The sequence below is a fragment of the Seriola lalandi genome, unplaced genomic scaffold, assembly GCF_002814215.2.
Source record: "Seriola lalandi dorsalis isolate HSWRI2012SDOR001 ecotype SW California unplaced genomic scaffold, Sedor1 jcf7180002054529, whole genome shotgun sequence".
Lineage (NCBI taxonomy): Eukaryota > Metazoa > Chordata > Actinopteri > Carangiformes > Carangidae > Seriola > Seriola lalandi.
In genome coordinates, this window is record NW_019525082.1 from 500,976 (window position 1) to 527,775 (window position 26,800).

The window sequence follows — 26,800 nt, forward strand, 5'->3', positions numbered from 1 at the left end:
CCCCCTGCCTGAACAAACAGCTCTTAGAGGAAAAGGGTGAAGGCTGAATTTTGTTATTTGGGTTAGATTAAATCTGAGCTTCTCTGGGCCACTGCATAGCTGCGTGTGTTTTCTGGCCCCCTGCACACAAAGTAACTCTTGCCCTAAATGTTTTCTCTCTGTTTTCAGCATGTTGTCATTGACCTCAGGGAAAAAGTAAAACGTTGCAATGATGAAATGTCAGAACAGACTTAATTTGCTCTATTTTTGCTCTGCTGGGAAATCAAACGCATCTGCATCTTTTTCTCTTCCATGATATTGCAACCTATTATACTGCAAAATGAATAAGCAAAATCTCAGAAAACAGCACACTGGTTATATCAAATGCACAGATAGATCTATTGTTTCTGCTTATTTTACACACATGTATATATATGCATGTATAGTATGTGTCATGGCTACATGGCTTTACCACACACCAATAATTCAAACTGAATAACTATGGAAAAAAGTCATTTATATCTTTTCTTCATGCCATCTTGATACCAAATCGGAATCAACTGCTCAGCATTTTTATACCTGCCACAGAGCATGACTGGATGCTAATTATACCATGCAGTGCGGTGTGGAAGCATCTGCATTCATTATGTTTCTTATTCATTATGTTTATTCAGGTTTTTCCTTTAATTTGTATCCCGCCTGTATATCAGACTTTGGCTACACAGATAAAACATGTTTATGGGAACAGTTTATTATTCGTTTTGGACTTTTCATGGGATTGTTGACAAAAATAAAAATATAAAATATTCCCATACTTACTAATATCCTTTAAGAAGATTACTGATCAAGTACTGTGCTCAACAAGAAAAGCCAGAATTTAGAGGGTAACCTTGTGCCCTCGGTTCAGCAAACAGGATATTCCATTAAGTTTGTTGTAATCCTCTTTTCCCTGAAGGCAATTTGGTCGAAATGAAATGATGGTCACCATTCACTATTAAACTCAAAAGTCCATTAAGCTTTCCATTAATAATGCTAAATATGAGAGATTACACATTATAATGTACTTTGTAAGTCAATAATGAATTGGACACAGTTGGTACAGTGTATCAACAGTCAGGATGCCTTGTTGTCTCTTACCTGATGACCTTTAAGTCCCTCAAAACCTGTTTTCTCGGTTTCTTGCTATAAGAGCTACATTAATCCCACATTTTCTATACTAGTTTATGAATATCTGGAGTAAAATGCGATGACAGTTGTGGGTGTGGATGAAGAGTGTCGTCCACTGTCTGCTATCAGTCAAATATGATCACACCCACACTTTCCTGAATTTGATTCCTGCTTATTTGATTGTGACTATATCATTTCACAGAGCGTCAACACCAGTGATTCTAACCGAGCAGGATGTCGTAGACGTCTTTCCCCCGCTGTATACAGGCCTTGTTACAAACAGGGAAATACATGTATTCATTATGTGCGGTGTGGGATAGTTTTTAACATAAGGTGCAATCTGACATCTTTGTTTTCATTTCCTCATAACCCACATTCAGATCACTCTGCCTTCCCACAAACGTCTCCCACTCAAACCTCTGACTCCATTTTCTTCATCTTCCCACTTCCCCCCTCCCCCTCCCTCACCGCTGCCTGCTGGTCCCTCAGCAGCAATCCCACTGTGTCCCGCTCTCTCCCTGCTGAGGCTGCAATTTCAGTCCACAGTAGCACACACACACACACACAAGAGCGCACACACACACATTTCGGCACACAGTTCATCATGGCTGTCAGCAGAGCCGCTGAGCATGCATTTACTGTAGCCTCAACCTGCACTTTAGGCTTGAACACACACATATATAAACCCACAGTGAAGTGATGAGGTCTGTTGTGTTGGAAGGGTGTGACGTGAGTGTGAGGGTGTCTTAAAGAATGTTTTCTCTCTCCTCTCTCGCCCCCATCTCAGCAGCCTGACAGGAAGCAAGCACCGCACATGCATCCTGTCACCATCCATGAAGGCCTCAGCCTCCACACACACACACACCCCCTCACGTTACATCATCACAACCTTTGTTACATTTGTCATAGCTCATGACCCGACGTGACTACCTGTGATTCAAACATTTTGTAAGAAATTACCCCAAAAAGCCTGAGCAGTTATCAATGATTTCAGAGGTAAGGTAGTTCTTTAATTCCTGGATGTGGTGACTCATACACAACAAATCACTCGCTTTCATTTTCATTTGGTTTCATTGTACAGAATGTGGTTTAGATCTCTTCGATATGAAAAGTACCTTAGATCCTTCTGTTATGATTTGGCACTATATAAATAAAATAAATAAAACTTGGCTTGAGTCAAATGAATTTGAATTTCAGTGAGCAGAAACATGCAGAGTGAGCGACAGACTTGTAGACTTGATGACGAGGAGATCATGCCAGAACTTGTTTAAATAGAGGTGGCTATTTTTGAAACAGAAGCGGCTTATGTCATCAAAATGTAAAGAGAGCACAGACAAAGGGAAAGAAATGATTTGTCTGGTGATGGTGTGGTAAGAACACAGTGACTTCACAATCATAAGAACATTACCAGTAATGCAAAAAAACCCAAACTTGCCCTTACTCAGCCTCTCTGAATGAATGTATGAGTAAATAAACATTAAAAAGAAGCCCTGATGAAAACATCTGCCGCTAGCTTTTACCCCTCCACGTCAACCCCCTCCTCCCACAGGGGGATTATCCTGGATTAATTGGATGGCTGGGGCTATTAATCTCAGAAAAACACTGTAATCCGGGAGATTTACCTCATCCCAGATTCCTCTCATAAATGCCCACGTGACAACGCCATCTCCCCATTCAGGGCGAACGTGTCCCTACTGGGGTCAGATCATTGCTGTTTTATGGCGAGCTGGTGCTTAATGTTACGGGAAGTTGAGGGGTATCTGGGGGATTTTTGGTCTGGTTGTGAGTATTGTGTACTTTGGGTAAATTACAGCTCCAACTTTCTGTTTTATGACTGAGTCATGATGTACACGTTTTTTTTAGATAAACCATATGCTTACAGAAACCCCAGCCTCATTAAGCCACATGTATTCTCACTTCCACTTCATTTGTAGACACGACACGACATTTTCGTGCTGGGAAATTTATTAAACGACAGGACAAAATACACAACCTGAAGTGAGTAAAACATCCCTGCCATTAAAGTGTGTGTTTACTGTTTACATTATCTTCATCGCACTTCTTCCGTCCTCCTCCTTCTCATCTCTTCCGCTGCTCGCCGCTGATTCATCATCACTCTACAAAAAAGTTCACTAATACAATAACCCTCTCCTTAAATCACAGGAAAACACAAAAATACACTGCTCATTGCTTGTCCTCCAAGTATGTTTAAAAGTAAGTAAGAACCTGTTGATTTTTGCTGTTAGGTGGCTGAGATAACTTCCTGGAAGAAGTGTTGCTACTTTCAGAGAAAACAACTTAATGCTGTACTCAGTTTAACTATAAATAATGAACCTATTTAAATATCTATTGTAGTTTCATAGGACATACACCTCAGCCTCATAAATCACAATTCAATCCTCAGACTACATGACAACTTTCTTTGTCTTGCATCGACCTCTCTTTCTCCCCTCCCACCCACTTACTTGCCGCTCACCTCAGGACAACTGTGAGGCCTACGCTCGCCGCCAGACTCAGAGCAGTAACCATGGCGATGACTGGCACCAGCAGGGCCTCAGGAGTTTGGAAAGGTGAGTACTTGTCTCCATGAGGCAGAGAGGGCAGAGTGACGAGGGGTCGGTGAGTTTGGTCAGGCAAAGGGGAGACTGTGGGGAAGGAGGATGGAAATAACAGAGATCTGTTAATAGAACTGTAGAGTGTTTTTTGTGTATAGGAAAAATATATAAGGATTCTGGGGATTTATTTTGTTAATTAAGCATTAGGTACTAGTTGGGAGACTGAAACCACTTTTTAAAAATAGTTTTCAAGCATCCTCTGGTTGACAGTTTCATTTACAGTACATATGGCACATTTCAGTGAGGGTAAACCAAATGTGCCTTTTATTAGAATCCATACACAGATAGGGAACATGTATAGAAGAATACACTAAATAAAATCCAAGGAAGCCAAAAGAGCATCAAAAGTAAAGAGCAAAAAAAAAAAAAAAAAACCACCCACTGTCTTAAAAAAAAAAAAAAGACACACCCTGCATCCACCCAACATATACAAACCACAGACACAGTCACTCACATCCACAGTAACTGATTATAAGCCTTACTATGAATATCTAGTGAGATAATCTCTTTGAAAATGAAGCGCTGCGTTTTAATTTTGCTTCCTGGATATCCTTCAATATCCCCATGGACTTGATAAATAAAATTTAAGAGCAACTGCACTAGAATATGTAGACTGAGACATCTTTCTAAAAATAGTTTTGACAATTTTTTTGGCGTGTCTGTTCTCTTTTATGGCAGCTGTTCAAACATGCGAAATTAACTCAGACGTGCCCTTTCAGAGCTGAATTATCTGACAATTTCTCAGTGATGACGTGTCTCAGAGCTGTGACTTTACCAGTGAGCAGGAAGGTCACTCGGTAGAAGACGGTTCCATCTTGGCGCCGCAGAGAGCAGCGATATGTTCCTTGTTCATCCACATGCAGCTGATTTAAGACCACAGATGAGTCGTCTGTCACTACCACGGCTTTGAAATCACTCTCATCCAGCTGCATGTACAAATTAGGAAGTGATACTTGGTGGGTGATATAGCTAGCAGACAGTCAACCTACATATTCACGAGTGGAGCTAAATAAAGGACATAACGTAATACATGGGAATCAGGAAGTATGCAAAGTGGTTAAAAAGTGATACATTTGGAATTCAATTTCTACATGCAGTAGTTACATCATACTACTGCATGTCATTAACTTTGTATTCCTGTAGTTTGTGCTTCTCCTCTCCGTCTCTCTGTGTCTGTCTTCATTCTGCAGGATCCAGATCTGCCACGACAGTGCTCATTATATTATCATTAACATTTTTATTATTAGTAGTTGTATTACTATTAATTGCTGACCCCCTCCCATCCATTTCTCTCCTTTCAACCCAACTAGTCGACATTGCTGCCCCGGCCCGGGGCTGATTCTGTTGGAGGGAGTTTTCCCTTTCTGCTGTCGCCAAGTGCTTGCTCATTGTGGGAACTGTGGGGTTTCTCTCTATAAACATTGAAAGTAAAACTGTAAAACTGTAAAGTGCCTTAAGATGTTGTGATTTGGCGCTATGCTAATAAAACTGAATTGAACTGAAGTGGTTTAAAAGTGGTAAGCTGCTACTTATATTTCCGTTTTGGCTGTCACTTGAGAAGGAGACAGTAATGGTGGAGAGACCTTTTTAGATCCTGGGACTCCAGGGGCCCAGGAGTAGTGGTATTCTGGTTTTCCCAACAGAAGACGATGCCATGGAAGAAAACAGTTCAACACTGCCTGGCCTCCCTCCTCAGCTTGCACCGGGTACACTGGAGATAGTGTCAGAGGGGGGAGGGAGAGAGAGAGAGAGAGAGAGAGAGAGAGAGAGAGAGAGAGAGAGAGAGAGAGAGAGAGAGAGAGATGCTTCATTCATTTGCATCTGGATTACTTGAATAATCTTCTTCATTAGCCCCGCACATGGGCAGGCAGCAGCAGTGCCTCCTCGCTTAAGAACACATTTACACACCCGTGACAGCACGAGCCCATGTACTCTGAGGAACGGAGCATAGGTGCGACCCCCACCCACCCACCCACCCACCCACCAACAACATGAACGCACAAACAAACATAAAAATATACCACCGCAGTCCTGCTGGCCAGAGGGTGAGTGACAGACGTATGTCTTGTAGCGGCAAGAGAAGCAATCCATTACTCTTCGATTCAGAAGCCCTGAGAAACACACACACACACACACACACACACATGCATACACACGTGTCCTGTAAACACGCACTCTATATACAGTACAGTATGTCTTTCTACAAGGATTTACAGCAACACAGATGGAAGAACTGGACAGAACAAACTTACCACACTTGTTGGGGCACAATCCTGAGGGAGAGACAAACAAATGATCTGAAACTAATTCATCTTGTACTTGGCAATGACTTATACAAAGTGCCCTGCCTCATACTGTGCAGAACACTCACTGTTATTCATGCCAATTACCATCATGGATGAAGGCATCCAAGTGTTTCTCCAATATCCTCCTGCCCTTCTCCATGATCTGAATGGCTTCATGTGTTACAGATCCTTTAAAAAGAAAACAAGTTTAGTCTTAAAAATCTGGTGGACATTGAGTTTGTCTTGATTAATGTGTCACTTGTAAATACATTTGGTGATGACACGATGGAATAATCACAGATGTTTTGCTACAGTCTTTGTTCCAGGTTTCCAACTACGTGTATCCTTTTGGAACAAATGGTTAAGATGAATGATGTTTCTCTGTTTCTCACCAGTGTGCGGGGTTTTCAGAAATCGATTAAACTCACTCTGGTACTCAGTTCTGGCTCTGTACAGAGTGGTGGGATCTGAGAAACGGGAAACAGTTAGTCATCTTTTACTGATTATATTAATTTTACACTTTAAGCATCTCACTCAGACTTTTATCCAGAACATTTCAATCTCCACGTCATAAAATAACCCTTAGTGGCATGAAAATATTTTAGAAAAATGTAATGAAAATAGGAGACAAACTATGAGATATAAGTTGCTTTAGGTGAAATATCAGCATATTTCACATTCATATACTGTATGTCTTATTGTGCTTAACCAGGCTCACCAATGATGCCCTTTCGTTCCCGGCTGGTCTCTTTGTAGGTCTCATAAGCGTGGTCACAAATCTTTTTCACTTCAATCTGGTCGACCACAGTGGGAGCAGACAGGACTAAGTCTTCATGTAGGAGCCTGACCCTGCGGTCACACTGCAGACAGACCTTGACTGCAGGGACACAGCAAAGCAGGGACACCAGCATCAGCAGCATCTCCCCTCTGCAACATGAACTTCCCGAGGATGAGTCACTTTAGTTCTTGTGATTTTTCGGTCACTGCAGGCTCTGAAACAGAGTTGCCAAATATTATTTCTGCTACGCACACCGCTATTAAGTTACTGCAACCATTATCACCACTCCTACAGCTGCTCTCGCAGTAAGTGGTACTTTTACGGTTAGTACTGCACACAAATGCTAGTGTTACTCCCATTACTTCTGTTTCTACTTTTACCGTTACCGCTACAATTTCCATTGCCACATAACCCGTAAGTGAAAAAAATTACTGTTGGATCGATGATGGCCTCATGTTTTCTGGGACTAGGTTACAGTATAGTATAGTATAGTATAGTATAGTATATATAAATCCTTTAGAGTTTTCTGTCATTGTTTTTGAGATTTTTGAGTTTAATTTAACATAATTTTATTAAGGAATATTGACATGTTGAGGGCTGAAACTAACAAAGTATTTTTATCATTGATTAATCAGCCTTTTATTCTTCTGATCAGTCATTCAATTTGTAAAAAAAAAAAAAAGTAAAAAAAATGCCTTCACAATTTCCCATGGTGATCTATTCAGATTGCTTGTTCTGTCCAGTTAAGAGCGGAATACTCAACTATATTCAGTTTACTGTCACATAACACAAAGAAAATCATCATCTCCTCACGAGTGAAAAACTGAAAGTAGTGAACATTTGGCATTTTTGAGAGAAAAAGTAAGCAATTAATTGGTTATCAATGTAGTTTCTGTAAATACTTTCAATCAACTAATCAACATCTTATTAATGACTGCTGAGTTGCATACTCCCCAACAAAATTGCAGTTATGAAATCACCAAAATCAAATGGCATGTAGTGAATCTGGGCCTCTTGATGGTCTGGGGCACTGAGGCAGCTGCACACAAGGAAATCCAGCATTAACAGCACCTACCTGGCCTTTTCTTGTCTGCCTCTGAAATTATACTTTTCTGTTTTAACCTCTGTTGCTGCTTAATGCTACTACATGTACAACTAGCATAATGTCACTGGAACTTGCTATAGCTTCTGCATATAATTGCAACAGATACAGGTTAACTCAGTCATTGGTGCTTCCATCACTATCATTGCTAATTAAATGACCTAAGAAGATAAACAAGGACGAAAAACAGAAGAGTACTTTTTTTTTAGCAATAGCATGCTCTTTCATTGTGTCATTTATAGCTTGTTGCTGTCACCCAGTGGTGGAAAGCATGTCACAGTCACAATAACATTATTATTTGCTATGATCTCACCCCTGTAGTTTGTTCAGGACAAGCTGTGCAATGTTGCTCCTGTGCCAGCTGATCTGGCAACACGGCGTATTCCAGCCAGATTCTACTAGATTGCTATTTACAAACCGCAAGAAAACTGCCTGGTCACCCTTCAAGGTAATCAAAAACAAACAGTTACTATTTACAAAAATGGGGCTATATATTCATATATTCACGGCATTTTGTAGTTAGATGAAAACCGAAAAAACAGAATACTACGAATTATTTTTGATACTTGAATGGTTTCCATGGAAAACGGTAGCTAAGATAAAGAAAATATATACGTTAATTTAAATACATAGCTAGAATTGTTAACATTTGTTTTTTTTTTATTTATTCATTTCAATTTCATTTCCTGGAAGGTCATTAACTTTAAAGTTGTTGCCGATTTAGGAATCTCTTTTTAGAGGACTACCTTATTCCCACACTACATTTCCCAGAAGCCAACCGAAGGTGCAGTACTTGATTGACACATTCATGGACGAATCCGCTTCGAGGTCGTGCGTTGATGGGCAGGGCCGTAGAACTTTAAACCACTCCGCAGCTGCGCAGTAAGCTACTGCGCTCACAGCTGTAACTACACATTGACCCCAGGGAGACAGATGCGGAGGTGAGATAACTCTTTTTATGGTCTCAGCGCTGCGAAGGGTACTTTGAATGTAAGCGTATGTATTTTCTAAGTTATTTGTGTGATATTGACGTGGAAAACATAGCTGTTAACTGTGAACACGACCGTTCAGACAATTCGTGACAACTGGTAGAGCTGGTTAGTAATGTCCCGACACAGCGTCAACAGCCGTGTCGACGAGTGCCTGTGTGTTATCGATCAGGAATTGGAAATGTTTGGATATACTCTAGGTCACTACGACTCTGGAGTGGAAAATTACGTGCAAAAATGCACGTGTGGGTCTATTCGTGTCCATTGTGACCATTACAGCAAAGTCATATGACGGTGTTTTTAGGTTTTCATTCTTTTAGGTGTTAAGCTACAACTAATGTGAACACAAAATAATTAGCAGTCTCTATGAGGGGAACGTGTGTCTGTGCTTATGAGCTCGCTACTCGGTAAGAAAACATGCATTGCCCTCAGTGTACAGCCTGAAGTACTGCACTGACCAGATTGATTATTTTCTGCTGTTTGTGAAAGCAGTAAGCACTTCGCATTGCATGTATTTTGTCTCAAAAACCAGCAAAATTTAAAAAGGATTTCTAGTCACAGTGTGAAAGCTAACTTTCATGAACAATCTGAGAGGCAAACTGCAATGGATCTGTAGACTGCCACATTGCTTCTCATTTTGAACCATGAATTCAATAGTAAGTCCTAAAATAGACCTAGAATCTCTATATATAGTAAAACATTGTGTGAGTAGTAACGATTGTCAAAATAATTTATGACAATTTCCTTAAAAAGCAGTGGTTGGTAATATTTGGGACTTGAAAATCAAAGACTCTTGCTACTAAGGCTATTGATTTTTTTTTTTTTTTTTTTTTAAACACAATAAACCAAGTAAGAATGGATCCAATAAGTGAGAATTGAAATGGGGCAGATCTGGAGCAGGAAGTGAGGGGATGACTCGCTCATGCCAAGCAGGGTGGGCACTGGGAAGCTGGAATAAAGCAGGGTTAAGTTTGTGTATGTGGTATGAAATACATGACTGATTAAAATTAAAATTGATCATATTAACAATATGGCACAGTGTTGTCTGTAACCGTATATACAGGGGAGCTAAAGGATCTTTATTAAAAGACTTGAGACTTGAGTAAACTGTCTTGAACAGGAAGACGTCATGCAGCAGTAGTAGTTTAAGTACAGGAACCCAGTTTTTGCAGGGTGTGCATGTGCAAGGTTTCCTTCCCTGACTGTTGCATTGCCACTAACCTTCATCAGAAGAAAATAAGCATGTTGAGCTGGAACATAATGATACCTGTGGAGAAGATAAACAGGGTTCTGTTGTGGATGATTGGCCCATGCTCTATCTGAAAACTGTAGGCTTCCTGCAGTACAGTTATTTTCAAAGCTGTGGCTGATAGATATTATTTAGTCATATCCAAGTTGCTCTTACCCGAGAGATAAATGTGATTGAACAATGCTGACATGGTGTCTGGACTTTCTCTGATCATAGCCCGTTTTTATGGTTTCATTGGTCCTGTTACCATCGGTGCCTGTGTGGCTTCAGAGCCTGGCTACCTGCTATTTACCAGATTAAAACTGTGTGCTGATGATATTGGTAGTGGCTTATTTCCTGTCTCTGACACATTTCGACTTGTGATTCTTTGTACCATTTCTTAAACTGAATATTGACCTCTGTCTGCCTCTGTCTGTCTCTGTCTGTCTTGCAGCTTGGGACAAATCAGCCCACATTCAGAAATGGAGACGTTGCTAAAGATCAGCAGGTAGACATTAGGTTTTTTTTTCCACCCCCACTGCTGCCAGTGTGAAGATAAATTCCAGACATTTTCGCCAACACCGACAGCAAGTTCACTGCAGCTGTCTTCTCCTGCCTCACCTCCTCTAAGCCTCTTTCTGTGCACACCTCACTGCCTCAAGTCTTCAGTATGTATCAGATTGTCCCGGTGGCTCCTGGGGAGCAGCAGATGGCTGGGGGAGCCGGAGCCTCTCCGCTAAAGAAGAAACTGGCTAACGAAGGCCGACCCCTGGTGTTGGCAGGAATGTTAGGCTGTGTGTTGGTGCTAGCTGCTGTGGTTGCCTGGTGCTACTACTCAGCGTCTCTCCGTAAAGCTGAGCTGCTGAAGACAGAGTTGTTAGACCTTGACAAGGACGGTTTTATCATTCGTAACCAGGCGGGGGCTGTCATCTTCACTATGACCTTCAGGTGGGTTCACTGTTGATTGCAGAAACAAATGCCGAAAACAATTACCCAGAGACCAAGGTGACTTATTCATTTTTTTTCTCACTTTGTCTTTTGTTATTTTGACCAACAGTCCAAAACCCAAAGCTATTCAATTTAGAATAAAATAAAACAGAAAATGTCAGGTAGACTGAGGATTATCCTACTAATGCTTTGGTAATTTCTGAGCAATAAAAACACAGAGTGAACAGAAAAATAGAAACTTTCGTAATTCTTCGGTACAATTTTCGAAACAGTCAGTATATCTTGGCTAATAATAACTCTTGTAACCATTTTTTTGTCCTAGCACAGTTGTTGCTCTTTGTGTGCTGAGCTTTGCCAAAGGGCTGCCTGTCTGCAATGTTTAGATGGATAATGGAAAACCAGATGAGACAGACAAATGATTACACCCTTAGGGAAGACTGATTTAGTCACGTCCTTTATCAGCACAGCTCACATTGACAGAAATAGCCATAGTACAGTCCCTGGATGTGCAGAGAACTACAGCGATTGAATGCAGCTTATAATATTGTCTGTTATTGTCTGCTATTCTAATAGTCTCAAACATTCTGGCGAGCTTGATATCTTTTCAGCAATACAGAAATATGATGCTAATGATACTTGCTCATCTAATGCTGTGCTGAACCAGTTCCTTTGTATTCTCCTCACCTCTGTCCACACACCATTCTAGGTCTGGCACTCTGGATCTGGACTCATGCTCAAAGGATGGAAGTATTCTGAGCTGCACTCAGTCAGATTCTGGCAAGCTCAACTTCTTTATCCAGACGGTTCGACCAAAGGACACAGTAATGTGTTACCGTGTTCGCTGGGAGGAGCTGCAAAATGAGCGCTTGGTGGAGCACGCCATGGCGTACAATGATTCCCATTGGTATGGAGGGGCTGAAACAGCAACACAGTACTGGCCTATTCGGATCCAGGGAGAGGAAGAACCATTGCCTTTCATCACCAGTGACATCTACTCCAATCGGAATGCTTTTGGGGGAATTCTCGAACGCTATTGGCTGTCATCGAATGCAACTGCGATCAAGATAAATGACTCGGTACCATTTCATTTGGGCTGGTCAGAGAAGGACAGGACACTCAGGTTTCAGGCCCGGTACCAGGACTCTCCCTTCAGACCACCAGATGGACAGCAGGCCTTACCTGAACTCAGCTATAGAGTGTGTGTTGGGTCAGATGTTACATCCATTCATAAATACATGGTGAGTATAGGCATACTGTGCATTTTGTTTTTATGGTTAGAGCAAATTCACCCTTCTCCTTTCCTGTATAACTTTTATTATTCAGTTAAGTACGGCGTAGTTACGTTTTTTTGAAGAACCATCTGTTTAAACTAAGTGCTGATAAAGTAGTAAATTTTAAGCATTTCCTAGTTGAGATTGTTTGGGGTATGGGGGAACTGTTGGAACAAATTGACTGCACCAAGAACACTTGAAACTGCATGTGTTGGTTCTCCTCCAGGCAACTTGTGGTGCACTTACAGAGTAAGGCCAACTTTCTCTGCTTGTAAAGTCCAATATAGCATAACAAAATTAACTAAAAGCAAAATTGGAGTGAAGATGATCGGAAATACCAGAGCCAAGCAGCAGTCTTGGCTGGCACTAATGTTCATCTGATTATTGATGTATTTTTAACTGGTTTAAAGACAGAAAATTAATCAATAACAATTCTGACAGTTTAATTGTTTAATAAATAAATCAAAACCCAAACAATGCCTGGTTGTAGTTGGAGATCTACTTGTCTCCGTTTTGAATTACTGTACTGTTTGATTATCTATTTTAATTATTGGACTATTTATTGGCAGGGAATGGTGATGTCCTCCAGAGCAATGCAAGGTGTTTCCAGTCACTGTGCTAAGATAGAAGAATGTCAATCAAATTAACCAAACACGAAAGACAAACAAACCTTTTCCCTGATGAAGAACCAAAAGCTGTGGATGCCTGTAGTAACTCTCTGCTCTGTATGCATTTTGCACAGGTGCGTCGGTATTTCCCAAAGCCTATCAAGGTCCCGTCTACTGAAGTTTTCAAACATCCAGTGTGGTCCACATGGGCTCTCCACAAAACATCTGTAACTCAGGAGAAGCTGCTGCGCTATGCCTCTGACATCACCAAACATGGCTTCACATGCTCCCATCTGGAGCTGGACGACCGCTACACTGCCGACTATGGAGAGTTTGACTTTGACCCGCAGAAGTTCCCCAATGCCAGTGGAATGTTTGACAAACTCAGAGAGGACAATTTTCAGGTGTCGCTCTGGACACATCCTTTTATCAACTATGACTCCATCAATTTTGGAGTTGCCGTGGAAAAGGGGCTGTTTGTTCGGGAGCCGAGCGGTGAGCTGCCTGCTCTGGTTCGCTGGTGGAACGGCATCGGAGGAATCTTGGATTTTACAAACCCAGAAGCCCGTGAGTGGTACTCCTCGCATCTGCGCATGCTGAAAGCCCGCTATGATGTGACCTCCTTTAAGTTTGATGCAGGAGAGACAAGCTACCTCCCCCAACAGTTTAGCACCCTGGTCCCACTTTCTGACCCCTCCACCTTCACCCGCCGCTACACAGAGATGGCTGTACCCTTCAGTGAGCGTGCTGAGCTGAGGGTGGGTTATCAGAGTCAGAACATCTCCTGCTTCTTCAGGATCATTGACAGAGATTCAGTATGGGGTTATGAGCTCGGCCTCAAGTCCATCATCCCAACTGTTCTGACGATTAGCATTCTAGGCTACCAGTTTGTCTTACCTGATATGATAGGAGGAAACGCATACCCCAACCGCACCACAGGTACGAGACTCCATTACATATGGCTACAGAGAGTTTTAGAGTCAGAAGATGGCTGTGTTTATCTTTGATGTGGTCCTAAGTCTAATGTCTGACACCTGTGTTGAATTTTAGGTGGCCTAGATGGCAAAAATGGTCTGCCAGACAGAGAGCTGTACATCCGATGGTTGGAGCTGTCAGCGTTTATGCCCGCCATGCAGTTCTCTATACCACCGTGGGCCTATGACGATGAGGTGCACAGTAGAACAGTGGATATCTTAGTCGGAAAAAATTTAAAAATATTTTACACAATAAGATTTTTTTCTGTTGTTGTTGCCGGTCGTTATTATTATTATTCGGTCGTTACAATGGGCAAATGTTTTGTGTAACTGGTGTGTGAAACTCATGCACATTTGTCCTCTGCAGGTTGGTGATGCTGTAGAAGGCTGCCTTCAAATTTAGTTTCCTTATTATATTTAGAAAAAGTACAAAATTTCAAGCCCAAATTGGCTGCTTTTTTTAAAATATAGAATTATAACAATGTTTATCAGGTCTCAATGAGGGAAAATATAGGTGATTGATTATAATGCAGCAATTTATGTGGGTGGTTTTAGTTTACTAACATTATTATGGAAAGCACGATAACCAATTTAATAATAATTTATTATTTACTAGATTATATGAATTTATATAAATAAAGAAAAACCTTTTATATTACTTCTGACCTCATTGTGCCTCCCTCCAGGAGTCGAAAAGAAACTGTGCGTCTCTCTAACCAGACATAATGCTACACCGTCTTTTCCGTGGCATGATACTAATGCTGTATTTTGTGCGTTCATCTACAGGTGGTACAGATAGCGCAGAAGTTCACAGGGCTTCATGAGACACTGGTGGCCCCAAGGGTTCTCGAACTGGCAGGTGAGGTTCTTGATACAGGAGACCCAATCGTAAGGCCCCTTTGGTGGATCGCCAATGACGACGAGGCAGCCTATAAGATCGACTCCCAGTTCCTGATCGGGGATGACCTGATGGTAGCTCCAGTGTTAGAGCCAGGAAAGCAGGAGAGGGACATCTACCTGCCTGCAGGACGATGGAGAAGCTACAAGGGGGAACATTTTGATAAAGGCCCCATTTACCTCACTGACTACCCCGTGGACTTAGATGAGGTAGCTTTCTTTACATGGGTTCATTGAAGACTTTAAAGAGTTAAAGACGCATAAACTCTCACACAAACACACACACATACAGTATGCACATATACATTCTTGTGAGCACACATGCCAAGAAATAGATGCAGATATTTGTTTTTCAAAGGGAAATGACCACTAGGGATCTGTTGCCCCAGCAGAATGTGATTTTGGTAAAGATTAACGTAACGTTTACTCTGACCTGCTCTTTGTCTGGACTTCTGCCTGCAGATTACAACCGTCCACCCAAAGAATTAGAAAGAAACTTGTATTCACCTCTGATTCTCTTGGTCCATCCTTAATCTGATCCTCATCCTCATGTGCCTTCCACAGCCAATAGTAAAACCGATCTCAGATTGTATCACCACCGCAGTCTTCCACCTAATGGACATATAGATATAACATTTTTGTCTGAGACCTATAGCTAGACTGGTTTTGGTTTTAGGGTGATAGTCGGTTTTATTTCCTTCTGTGTGAACGGCATTTCAGGGCAGATGGAATAACTGTGCGATAAGGTAACTGATGCGTTTCTTTATTGTGGTTTGACAGGGTTGGAGACTGAACCGATAATAAATATGCACTCTGAGTTGGGGGCATGTCTAACCTTATGTCACCATGACAACTGCTGTATTGTGATTTTATGTTCTCAACTGCCTGTTTAAGCTAACGTGCATCAATAATTAATGCTTTAATTAAGCAACCGTGACAACATGTGACTCATTTGTTAGTCTCTTGAGCTTTATATTTATTCGGTTTTAGTAACACTATTGATTTGCTGTTTGTTATTGATTTGCTGATTGATTTGTTATTCAAGTGTATATACAGTAAATTAATGTGATTGGGTTTAAATTAGGGGATACTTGTCATCAGACATGTGATCAACAGACTGACTGAATATTTTTATGTCAGCATTCCCTGACCTGTAGTGCCATTCTGTCATTTCAGTGCCAAAATCTAGTGATTTATGTTTTTTCAGCCTTCATCTAAATTCACAGCTCAGGGCAGATTTAAAAGAAAACATGTTATGTTGAAATTAATTTTGTTGATCCACAGCAAGAAATAGATTTATTATAAAACTGCTGCTGGTTTGCCTTGTAAAGTAAGAATAGTTCTCAAAGATGCCGTATTTTAATGTGCTGTCCTTGTTTGCCTTGTGACTTTAATTTGCCTTATCAGCTGAACTAAGGCCAACTAAACTAACGCCAGCCTTAGCACAGAGAACCAGTGGGATAATAAAACACCCACTTCTGCACACAGCGATATGCTTGATACTCTGCACCTTTACGTTTTTAACTACTGACATTGCAAAGTACTTGAGGAAATTTATTCTAAAATGAGATATCTGCCATCTGAATACTCTGTTTGTCTCTTACACAGTGATTGCTGGCATGAGAGTAAAGCACACCACTGGTTAAGTCATCTAAATGCCTTGCTTGAAATTAGAGAAAAAATATATAAATAAATATATATATATATAAATAATTGTTATGGGATTAGAGCATCCTCCATATTATTATGATGGTGTGGTAGTCTTTGTGTTGCTTTCTTGCATTCTTGATACCACCACAAGATGGAGCCAAAGTCAGAAATGTTGAAAAGCTTACACACAGCAACTATGACAGCAACATTTCTATAAAAAAAGAAAAGAAAATAACTTTAAGTACTATCACACATATGTCTTTGTGGCAGGCATGTAGAGAGATTAGATGACAAACCACCACATTTTCACAATGCTTTTATATTTTATAATTTGTATATAGATAACAAAGTGCAAAATGTGAAAGGTGAGATGTCTACCGATAAACATCATTTAAAGGGAGTATTTTGTCAAAAAACTAAATATATGTATTGCATTTTATACATGCATACATACATTATACAGTGTGTTTGATGTTTTGTGAAAAACTTCCAAAAGGGTCAGAGAAATGTGTAACCCTAAACAAAACTCTGTAATCCTTACAATGAATTGAAAACATAAACATCACCAAAGCTGAAGTCAGATGTTTTCCCATGACAAGAGCAATACGCTCCATTTCGCACTGATTATATTATATGAATGCATCTGTGTTTAAGCTCCCGTGAACAAACTACACTAATTTAGGATCATATTTGTAATTCTCTCACTATAATTTTGCATTATCTGTAGATTGTCTTTATTCACCTATAAAAAATGTTTGATTGTCAGTGTGCCATACATATGCCACATTGTCCGATTTCCTTTTTTCCTACCTGTTAAAAAGAAAGTGTAGCCTAATGCTGTCTTTTACAAATACAGAATATTTTGGCTGGTCTGAGTACATAAAGAAATAAAGAATAAAAAGATTCAGTCAGATTAATCTCTGAAACAGAGCAAACCAAATCTTTTCTGCATTTTATTTGTCTGAAATTGTTAGAATGTTGGTTGACCTTTCAATGCTCATCACTGCAGCACTTTGCAATGATGAGCAAGTCCAAACTTGTAAGGTCTGCTTCAATATTCCTCAGAATCAACAGCTAACATGCACTCTATTGATTTCATGATTGTTCATGTTTTATGTCCTGTTTTGTCACTCATCTTTCTAATTAGGGTTTCATAAAGTGATTTTTGCTGTAAATAGTGAAGCAGAACTGACATTATTAAACAATTCAATGTTTGAATATATTGTGTGTTTTTTTTTTTTTTAAGAAATATTGATCTGTAATCATTTACAGATTTTACATATTGATAGGCTAGCGTGATGATGGCTGAGGATACCAGTGGGTATGGCACTGTTACACAAGTCCCCTTCACAGCAAGCCATGGGGCCAACACATATAACACTGCTTTGGCACCTATTAGTGATGGGACCTGTCTGGTCGATTATGTCGTTGAGGTTCATTAGTTACTTAAGGTGTGGAGGTAACTTACCCTTCACATTGAGGGAGACACTGCGGTTCAAGAGGACAGGACAAGTCTCAGCATTTTTAATCGGTGGACCAAACCTGCGTTGTCTCAACACTCCAGGCCGCTGCTGCTGCTGCTGCTGCTGCTGCTGCTGCTGCTGGTGGTGGTGATGGTGATGGTGGTGGTGATGGTGCACTGGTGAGGGGAATGTTTTCACGGCACACCTTGTGTTCCTTAATACGAATCAATCATAGCTTGAATCATAAGGTAAGATAAGGTTCGACATCGATCTGTGGCTGACTTCACCTGACTTGATGGTCAACATGAACCACCAGTGACTGCAGGTGTGGGGAAAAAAAAGGTCTGCAGTACAGTCGACAACAGTCTACTTCCGCGTAGCGTGACGCACGTTGACGCAACGTTAACAAAATGGCGGGCGCGGCATTTACCCTTTTTTTTTTTATAAGGCAGAAGAAATCAATGTTTAAGAAATCCTCATCACGGTGCATGGCGAATTCAATCAACACCGCAGGTAAAATGTCTTAAATAATGCTTAAATGCGTTTGTCTTGCTATAATTGATTTGAGTGCTGACGCATTAAAATGCTCAAACCAAATTTTCCAGATTTCTTTAGCCAAGTTTTAAAATGTAAGAATCAGGGTTGGTTAGATGACCAATTTCAAGAAGGAAGCGTAGCACAGCAACAGGCATAGTACTTACAACCTGTCAGGCCCTTTCATCTTTGATCCTAAAGTTGACAGAACAGTCAAGGTTATTACTGTTGGTTATTGTTAAATTCATCAATACTCAGTGGAGTGCTATGCTACAGAAATAGCTAGCAGATCCACTGAGGGAAGGCTTACTTTCTTTTGTAGCCATCAGCCTATACTGATGAAATAACTGTGGGTTTGTTCAGAGAAGTTGTGGTACTATAGAAACTACATGCAATCAGTTCAGATTGATATTACAGTCTGTGCTGTGGTGTCAAGTTTGTGTTCTTCCTTCTCTAGGAATGATTGGTGGAGGATGTCATCCCTCTCATCAGTCTGCCTGAGTGTAGCGCTCATTTCAGGCTTTCTGAAGCACAAGTGCAGGTGTGTATTATCTTGCCTTTGCTACCTAGGATTTTATAACCATCCTTTGTCCGATCTATCAGAATCTATATAAAAGCGAAATCCCACTGGCAAACAGTGCCCTGGCCTGTCTATGGTCTTTGGCCAACCAGGAGTCCCATAGCGGTGTTGCAGATAGGTTTAACATAAGCAAATTTACACTGATGAATTATCTGCAAGAGCTTTGTGCCCTAGTCTACATCCACATGCTGCATTAGATAACCTGGCCTGTGTGGGAAGTTCTACACTGAGGGATTTCAAAGAGCTGGTTTTCCCGGGACCTTGTGAGGGGGGCCAAATACCTATTTGCAAGAATCAATTTGACTTCCTTTGCCCATCTCGTCACCAAGTGTAGTGCAAATCAGTTCAGTACTTTTTGCGTAAACATGCTAACAAACCAACGGACACAGGTCAAAACATAACCTCCTTGGCAAAGGTAACAATGAACCCCAAACATTCAATCATTGTGCACTGAAGTTTATCTGTAGTGCATCTGTACATCTGTAATCTTAGTTTTGTAGACTTGTACATTTTGTTTCTGCCTGCAAACATTTAGACACAGGCTTGCAAGCTCTGTGAGCACCTGCACGCTCACAGAATTATGACGGGTTAGCAGTGTGGTAATGTTTTATAGACAGGATGTTGCAAAAGAAACAGGTTAGTGGCAACGGAGAGATGGTGAGATCTCCCGCTTCTGACCATTCAGTGTCTTCGCAATCCACAACGCTTTTGCCTGGTCAACACTGTCAGTCAACCCTGATGAGCTCAGTCAACTCAGACAACACCAGACATGCATCTCTGGTTTACCAAAATGTTGAGGCTTCTGCGACTCTGTGACTTCCATTTTGCTTTATGAGATTTTGGTGTACTTTCAAGAAATGAAAGATACCCTGTGGATTTTTGAACTGCTAGCGGCAGTAGGTGGCAGTGTTGTAATAAACAGTTATTTTGCTTGTCTTGTGCCAAAAAATACTTGCGTATGTGTGCGTTGGAGTGTTCACCCCTGCCAGTGGTTTCAAGCTGTTCACTGATAAACAGTTGCCAATGATGGGTCAAGAAACGGTGATATGTGTGACCAAAATACACAGAGAGAGCAGCTTCAAGTTAGAAAACATGCATGCAAATGATGGGCAGCAGGTTTGTTAGCCTTCAACCTGTCAAGGGTTTCATCAAGAAAACATCAGTACCCTGAGTAGTGGCATATCTTGCGCAAATCTTATCCTTCTTCATTCTTCAGACATGGTTGAAAAGCTCAGTAGTTGAAACATTAGCTAACTCTTTTAACATTATTTACTGTATGTTATGACAAACTGTTATAAAGCTTATGATGTGGGTGTACTGTAGTTACATTCGCTCTTTACTGTTAAACCCACTTTGCGCCAATCACAATTCTTCATCACTCTGCCCTGAAAATATGCTCTCCCACTCACTCACAGTTAAGACAGTTAGCTACACAGGAAGCTTAAAAATGTCAAGACCCAAAACGTCACATGGTGTGGGCTTTGTTCTTCAACTCCACTACATACAAAAAAAATATTGTCCTTAGTTTGTATGTTCTACACAGATATAATGTCCTTTATCTGTATATATTGTCCTGAGTAATATTGTCCTCAGTTTGTGACCTTAAAGCTGCAGTTACCAGCTCAGGTTTCCCAAATTGTCCTTTCCTGGCACTGACAGCTGCGCTTACATGCGCACAGTGACAGGTCCCCCTGGCAGAAAGCCTGTTTCTCTCCAGGCTGCAGACATGAATCCTACTGATTATTTTTAACTGAAGAAATGGCTAATAGTATTAATTAATTGTGATTACAGTTGAACCTGAAGACATAAAACACCCCCAAAGTCATAACTACAGGATTATTCACTCAAAAGTGAATAACAAGTCAAATATTGATGATAATAATAATAATAATGATTTTCAGTGACTCAGCTGTGACCCGTCACTGATCCGCACAGTGTTGCCTAAAGGCCGCAAAGTTTGATCCACTCCTTTCCCATCACTGCCACCCAAGTGCCCCTCACTGGAAGCTGGATTTATAACCTTTTTGGATACACATGTAGCCATGCCCTGACCTCCAGCGTGCAGGAGGGGGCTTCTTCTGTGGCCACCCTCCTGCTAGCACCAGCAGTGAAGGCCTGGGGTGTTTTAGGAACGATGACGTTTGTAAATGTGAATTCAGTTTAGTGTCGCCTCATATTTTTGCCAAGTATCAAAACTGACTATCCACCCTATCAGCAGTGAACACCTTATTGCCCCTCCCAACCACATACCTCCAACTGGCATATCTCCGCTGTCAGCCACCAAAAAATAAAATTAGCTGGATAGAAAAAAAAAGACACACACTCCATCTGTAGGTGCTTTTAATCATTCCAGACATATGCAAATGTCTCTTACATGTCTGTTTTTCTGTACATACTGTTTATGCATGCACTTTTGCACCTGAGACAACAATATGGGAATCCCATATACATAGTGTGGGTGGGGATGAATATCTAACAGTCTAATTCTGTGGTTGTTTTTTTTATTGGTGTCTGACAGTGGAGATATGCCGCTTTGACATATGTGGTTGGGAGGGGCAGTAAGATGTTCACTGCTGATAGGCAGAGGGTGGATGCAGTTAAAATGCTCAGTAAAGAAAATATGCAATGATGCTAAACTGAATGCACATTTACGTGCATCATCATTCCTAATCATCAGGCCCTCACTGGTAGTGCTGGCAGGTTGGCAATAGTGGTAGGAGGGACTGGATGAATGGTCACATCTTGTCATATCACATATAACAGTAGCAATTAAGTCGAGGAAAATCACTAATTTTGATGTTGCTGCTACATATGTCAATATCAATGTTAGCTACATTAATGTTTATGTAAATATGTGTTGAGAAAACATACTTACTCACATATTTATTAGAATGTGGAAGATTGTATTAGTCAGTTTTTCAGTGCTGAGTTCCATAGCTCTGTCCAGTCAGCATTTGCATACACTTCCTCATTTCTGTGTGTGTGGTGTGCTTCAACGACTGCGAAATGGTAATGTGCCGACCAACACGTTATGTGCAGGGTGTTGAGTTTGTCACCTGAACTCGCGTGTTGGTTTGATGAAGGAAACAGGACACTCATTAAAAGTTAAAATCCCAGCATTTATTAAAGCTAACAGCAATATAGAATTAGAAAAAGGAGATCGTTACAGAGCTCTGGGCCAAACTATCTCTCCCTGACAACAACATGCAGTTGTGCCAGTTCAGGAAGTCTGACACTCTGCCTCTTCCTGACCCAGTCTTTCATATTCTTACACAGAAAAAAATAATACAATGTGGGTTGAGTCTCTTCTTATCGGTCCATGCCGCTGTCTTCGTTGTTTTGCTCCTCCACGTGTTCTCTGTTTTGTTTCACCTCGTGTTATCTGTCTCCCCTACGCGGGACAGCCCTTGTGGCGGTGGATCTGTGAGAGATTCACACAAACAGAGACAATACGCTACTCTATTCCTCGTTTTTTGTCTGTCTTCTGATCCGGGATGTCTACCATATAAGAAGTTGTTTTTCCCCAGGTGGCCTTCAAACAATATCATAAGTTCAGTCTGTTCTTCTGTAACGTTGCACAGCAAGTTTTATAAAAAGTCACTTAGTTATAAGCATATTATGGTTACGTCAACAATGCACACATTATTTTATTAAAAGTATAAAAGCAGATTAATATAAAATCCTCTACAAGGGCCAGACCCTTGTTTTTCCTACTATATCCCACATTCCATAAGCAAGCCTCTGAGCATGTGCACCGTATGTTCTACAAACACTTGACATTATCACAGAGAGACAACTGATGTGTGTGCCTTGCCATTGTTGTATGTGTGGTGTGTTGCAAAAGTTCAAATTTGTTGAATTTAGACCCGAGTTACGATGACCTTTGTGGTCACAGCCAATCACTGTTGGCCACAGCTTGAACTGAAAGATGGATGAAAAACTTGAATTCTCAGAACTGTACAATAAGAAATTGGCCTCATGTGCAGCCCAGACAAAAAGGATATTTACTAAGCGAAGGATCCCTGAGCAGATGCAGCTACATTTACCAGATTTTTTACAAAAACAAATCTTGTACTTCGCTTGAGTCGAGATACTTGAAAACACTTGGCATTTCAAGGGATTCTCTCGTTTTATAGTGCAGGTAACATCTCTGCTGTGATACAGACGCAATAAATACTAATGTAAAAATCTGACATTTCACATCCAGCTTTTTGAAATCTGTGTAAATAATAAAACATAACTAATGTTAAAGTTTGGGGGCAAGTTTATTTCAACATGAGTTCCTTTAGTTTCTCTTAAGTCTGCCAGGGAGACTTATGAACACTTTGCAGTTGTAAGTGTTAAAAATAACAAAACACATGGTGGTCTGTTTCAATAATCTTCAGGATCAACAATTAACAATATAATTTATTGATTTGCACACAGTTACTCATATTCTAAGTCTTGTTTTGTCGCTCAACTTTCTAATTATGGCTTCATAACAAAGCTAGGCTATATATTGCTTGAAATAGTACTGTTAAACCTAAGGAACTAAAAAGAAGAACCATGGGAATTAAACAAATTAATAGTTCATCATATAGTGGTTTTATTCAGTAAATTATTAGGTTTAATCTATTATTGGTCTTGAGTCATACAAATTTGTTTTATAAAAAAAAAAGTATTTTGATATTCTCAGCTGTAGATGCTCCAGAGCCTCAGAGAAAGAGTGAAGTGATGGCTGAGGATACCAGCAGGAGGATGGCACTGGGACCAGTGGGTATGGTGCTGTTACACAAGTCCTCCTCACAGCAATGCGTACGTCTTACACAGTTAATACTTCTTCGACAGCCCTTAGTGAGGATACCTGTAAGACATGATGGAAAAACCTCAGTTTTGAATCACAACGACAAAAACCACCAGGCATTCAGTACAGCAACGTATCAGCTCGGACCCTGTCTGATAGATAATATCTTTGAAGAGTTCAGTGTTAGATATAGATACTTCTAGTGGTGTAGGACAACTTACCTGAGACATTGACGGCAAAACAACGGTCCAGGGGTTCAGGACAAGTTGAAATCCGTCTGCAGAGTGTAGGGTGAGGAGTTACACACGTGTAGCATTTCAATCCACATGCTGTACAGAAATACAAAATACTGTCACACATGGATTAAGACACTCCAAATGTTAGGCTCACAATTTTACAAGTTAAAATGTTTTACAAATTTTAACGTTTCCACACATTTAAAACAGGTTTCCTACAGTAAGAAGACAGTCATCAGAAAGGTCTGCGGTAATTTCTTCTGCAACAACAGCTGGGAAAAATTACACTAATGCAACATGAAACGTGAGAGAAAATGCAAACAAACTTATAGCCCCTCCATGGAAAACAGAAATTATTACACTACAATGTGGAAGTGTTGCAAATGGTATTTTCAAAATCACCACTTACAAAATATTTCCATCCTTTTTAATATTATTTAAAATAAGTATGTTTAAATTCATACAGTCACGTATTCAAAACGGCTTTTGGACACCGCTGCCTTTTTTGAAGAACAACTAAAATATATATATATTGCAATATCCATCCAAAGTGAATCAAAACACCTGCTGTTCTCACCTGTGGACAGAATCATGAACAGGATCAGAGCTCCATAAAGCCGCATCATGAACAGAGAGGAAAACGGACTTAATCAACCCTGTGAGAGGAGATCCGGAGAGGAGATGTGAACGCTCTCAAATCCTTCCTTTTTATAGTCCAACCTCTCAGTCCTTTTTATTACAATTTACTTTTTTTTCACAAGGCCTCCTGCCAAGAAAGCCGAATAACCTCAGCTCACCTCGCCACTGTACACCTACTCCATGTTTTGAAAAGGCCTTACTTTGGCACCATCTTGTGACCATCCGGTGGTAGTGAGTCTAAATGGAAATGCATTTCTAAAGTGAACAATGATGTTAAGGGTCCTTAAGCAACTGTGAATACTTACTGCATTAAAGTATACTACACCAAAGAAAACAAAAACCAGTTCAATTGTCTGTCTACAAACAGTGTGTGTTTAGTGTTTTGTGAAAAGTTGAAATATATAATTTTAAGTTAAAAATGATGCAAAATGAAATTAACCAGTGAATATTGGAAGGACTTCAAAAGCTAAAGAAGTCAGAGAATGTTTTTATTACCTCAAACAAAACAGTGTCATCCTTAAAATGAGTTGAAAACATGCAAACCGCCAAAACTGGAATTAGAATTTCACATGGATAATTCATTGAATGTGTCTTTGTTTGAACTCCTACAAACAAACTAGTCAAACTGGTTAATGTCAACTTTAACTGGCACATATTATATATTACTTCCAGTCAAATCTGTGAAAGGAAAACCAGAGGGAGGATGTGAACTTTTCAAGTCCTTCCTTTCATTGTTCAACATTTTGATCGTCTTGAATATTTGCATTTCCTCGCATCTTGCCAAGAAATGATGGATATTTACTTTTATCACTAATGAACTATTGAACTATTTTATTTTTAATGTGCTATGTAAACCCACTAGCCAAAATATAAGAACCACTCACAGATGAAGCAATAATGTTATCTTGTAACAACATTGCATTTCAAGATCATTATTTGCTGTTACAACAGCCCATAAAGATGAGACCTGTAAGACATAATGGAAAAACATCAGTTTTATTTTTCAATAACCATAGTCACCGGGCATTCAGTACAGCACAGTTATATGGTGATAAGTGTAAAAAAGTAAATACCAGACCAGATAGTAATGGTTTGCTTCAACAATCGTCAGAATCAACAGCTGACCACAATTTATTAATTTACTTAAGATTCATGTTTTATGTTGTGTTTTGTCACTAATTTTTTACAATTACTTCATAACAAACCTATTTTTGCTGTAGTGATGTGAAATGCAGAACCGTTGTTATTTTTGAACAAATATTGATCTGTAGTCAGTCACAGCTTTTACATGACACAATGTTTATTCTTCTTGAGGTTAACATTAGTTCATTTGAGTTTATTTTTAGTATTACTTTTAGTCAACCCTGTGAAAGAACCGGAGAGAGGAAGTAAACATTCCAAGACCTTCCTTTTTATTGTCCTGAATAACATCCGTCATGTCCCAGGACAACCATGTAGATATGGCGGCAGAGGCCAAGAGGGTCTTGGAATATTTACTTCCTCTCTCCGGCCATTAGGTATTGTTGCGTCTCAGTGAATCCCTAATAGCATGTCCAATCATTAAAATTTATTTGTAATAAAACTCAATAAATTGACTAGGACAAAAACTCAGGACAACACATAAACATTAAACAGAGATATTAAGTTAAACATATCTTGCCTCCCAATGATGAAGCAGGCGACCTGCTTGAAAAATCAGGCTATTCTGGGGCCCTAGGCACAATGGAGTTCAGGGTAATGAAACTGCAGATCATATTGTTAAGACGACTTTAAAGAAAACAGAAATAGATATGAATATATCCTTTTGAAAAATAGGAATGCAATGACCTATATATTGGGGAAACAAAACAACCGTTAAACAAACGTATGGCCCAACACAGAAGGGCAAACTCTTCAGGCCCTGTCTCAGCTGTCTACTCCCACCTAAAGGAAAAGGCACACTCCTTTGAAGACAGCAATGTCGAAATCTTGGACAGGGAGGACAGATGGTTTGAAAGGGGAGTCAAAGAAGCCATCTATGTAAAAGTGGAGAGGCCATCGCTAAACAGGGGAGGGGGTCTGCGACACCATCTAT

General features: G+C 40.2%; 4 protein-coding genes across 8 annotated transcripts in view; 2 read left to right on the forward strand and 2 right to left on the reverse strand.

Annotated features, from left to right (window-relative positions):
• Nucleotides 1-2,134: 2,134 nt before the first annotated feature.
• On the reverse strand, nucleotides 2,135-6,999 carry izumo1 (izumo sperm-egg fusion 1). The gene is made up of 8 exons (XM_023414491.2): nucleotides 6,765-6,999; nucleotides 6,439-6,513; nucleotides 6,152-6,235; nucleotides 6,014-6,034; nucleotides 5,783-5,872; nucleotides 5,345-5,472; nucleotides 4,537-4,687; nucleotides 2,135-3,791 (listed from the first exon to the last, which is right to left on the reverse strand). The coding sequence occupies exons 1-8, from the start codon at nucleotides 6,964-6,966 to the stop codon at nucleotides 3,619-3,621; spliced, it is 924 nt and encodes a 307-aa protein (XP_023270259.1). The 5' UTR covers nucleotides 6,967-6,999; the 3' UTR covers nucleotides 2,135-3,618.
• A 1,745-nt stretch (nucleotides 7,000-8,744) lies between these two features.
• On the forward strand, nucleotides 8,745-17,709 carry LOC111661023 (alpha-galactosidase MYORG-like). Of its 2 annotated transcripts, none has more exons than XM_023414488.2 (6): nucleotides 8,745-8,867; nucleotides 10,598-11,091; nucleotides 11,798-12,329; nucleotides 13,105-13,909; nucleotides 14,021-14,139; nucleotides 14,731-17,709. In XM_023414488.2, the coding sequence occupies exons 2-6, from the start codon at nucleotides 10,814-10,816 to the stop codon at nucleotides 15,076-15,078; spliced, it is 2,082 nt and encodes a 693-aa protein (XP_023270256.1). In that variant the 5' UTR covers nucleotides 8,745-8,867; nucleotides 10,598-10,813; the 3' UTR covers nucleotides 15,079-17,709. The 2 variants fall into 2 exon arrangements, with proteins under 2 accessions (XP_023270256.1, XP_087032228.1); XM_087176102.1 differs by having other exon boundaries at nucleotides 8,818-8,916.
• Nucleotides 17,710-18,349: 640 nt separating this feature from the next.
• The window catches only part of msh3 (mutS homolog 3 (E. coli)), a 60,309-nt gene continuing 51,858 nt past the window's right edge, over nucleotides 18,350-26,800 (forward strand). For all 4 annotated transcript variants that reach the window (XM_087176104.1, XM_087176106.1, XM_087176105.1 and 1 more), the window contains exons 1-2: nucleotides 18,350-18,467; nucleotides 18,946-19,029. In XM_087176104.1, the coding sequence (XP_087032230.1) occupies nucleotides 18,962-19,029 (68 nt within the window). In that variant the 5' untranslated portion in view covers nucleotides 18,350-18,467; nucleotides 18,946-18,961. The remainder of the gene's footprint in view (nucleotides 18,468-18,945; nucleotides 19,030-26,800) is intronic.
• Nucleotides 23,315-24,816, reverse strand: LOC111661000 (lymphocyte antigen 6G-like). The gene is made up of 3 exons (XM_023414457.2): nucleotides 24,665-24,816; nucleotides 24,073-24,180; nucleotides 23,315-23,911 (listed from the first exon to the last, which is right to left on the reverse strand). Exons 1-3 carry the CDS (start codon nucleotides 24,711-24,713, stop codon nucleotides 23,763-23,765), a joined length of 306 nt encoding a protein of 101 aa, XP_023270225.1. The 5' UTR covers nucleotides 24,714-24,816; the 3' UTR covers nucleotides 23,315-23,762.

Bases quoted from the DNA above. Each gene is read 5' to 3' on its own strand.
- LOC111661000 (XM_023414457.2), bottom strand. From the start codon at position 24,713: ATGATGCGGCTTTATGGAGCTCTGATCCTGTTCATGATTCTGTCCACA. The intron at 24,181-24,664 runs GTGAGAACAGCA...ATTTCTGTACAG, and splicing joins GTTCATGATTCTGTCCACAG to CATGTGGATTGAAATGCTAC. The intron at 23,912-24,072 runs GTAAGTTGTCCT...CATGTCTTACAG, and splicing joins TTTTGCCGTCAATGTCTCAG to GTATCCTCACTAAGGGCTGT.
- izumo1 (XM_023414491.2), bottom strand. From the start codon at position 6,966: ATGCTGCTGATGCTGGTGTCCCTGCTTTGCTGTGTCCCTGCAGTCAAG. The intron at 5,873-6,013 runs GTAAGTTTGTTC...TGTGTTTCTCAG, and splicing joins ATTGTGCCCCAACAAGTGTG to GGCTTCTGAATCGAAGAGTA. The intron at 4,688-5,344 runs GTCTCTCCACCA...TTGTACATGCAG, and splicing joins GAGTCCCAGGATCTAAAAAG to CTGGATGAGAGTGATTTCAA.
- LOC111661023 (XM_023414488.2), top strand. From the start codon at position 10,814: ATGTATCAGATTGTCCCGGTGGCTCCTGGGGAGCAGCAGATGGCTGGG. The intron at 12,330-13,104 runs GTGAGTATAGGC...CATTTTGCACAG, and splicing joins CATCCATTCATAAATACATG to GTGCGTCGGTATTTCCCAAA. The intron at 14,140-14,730 runs GTGCACAGTAGA...GTTCATCTACAG, and splicing joins CGTGGGCCTATGACGATGAG to GTGGTACAGATAGCGCAGAA.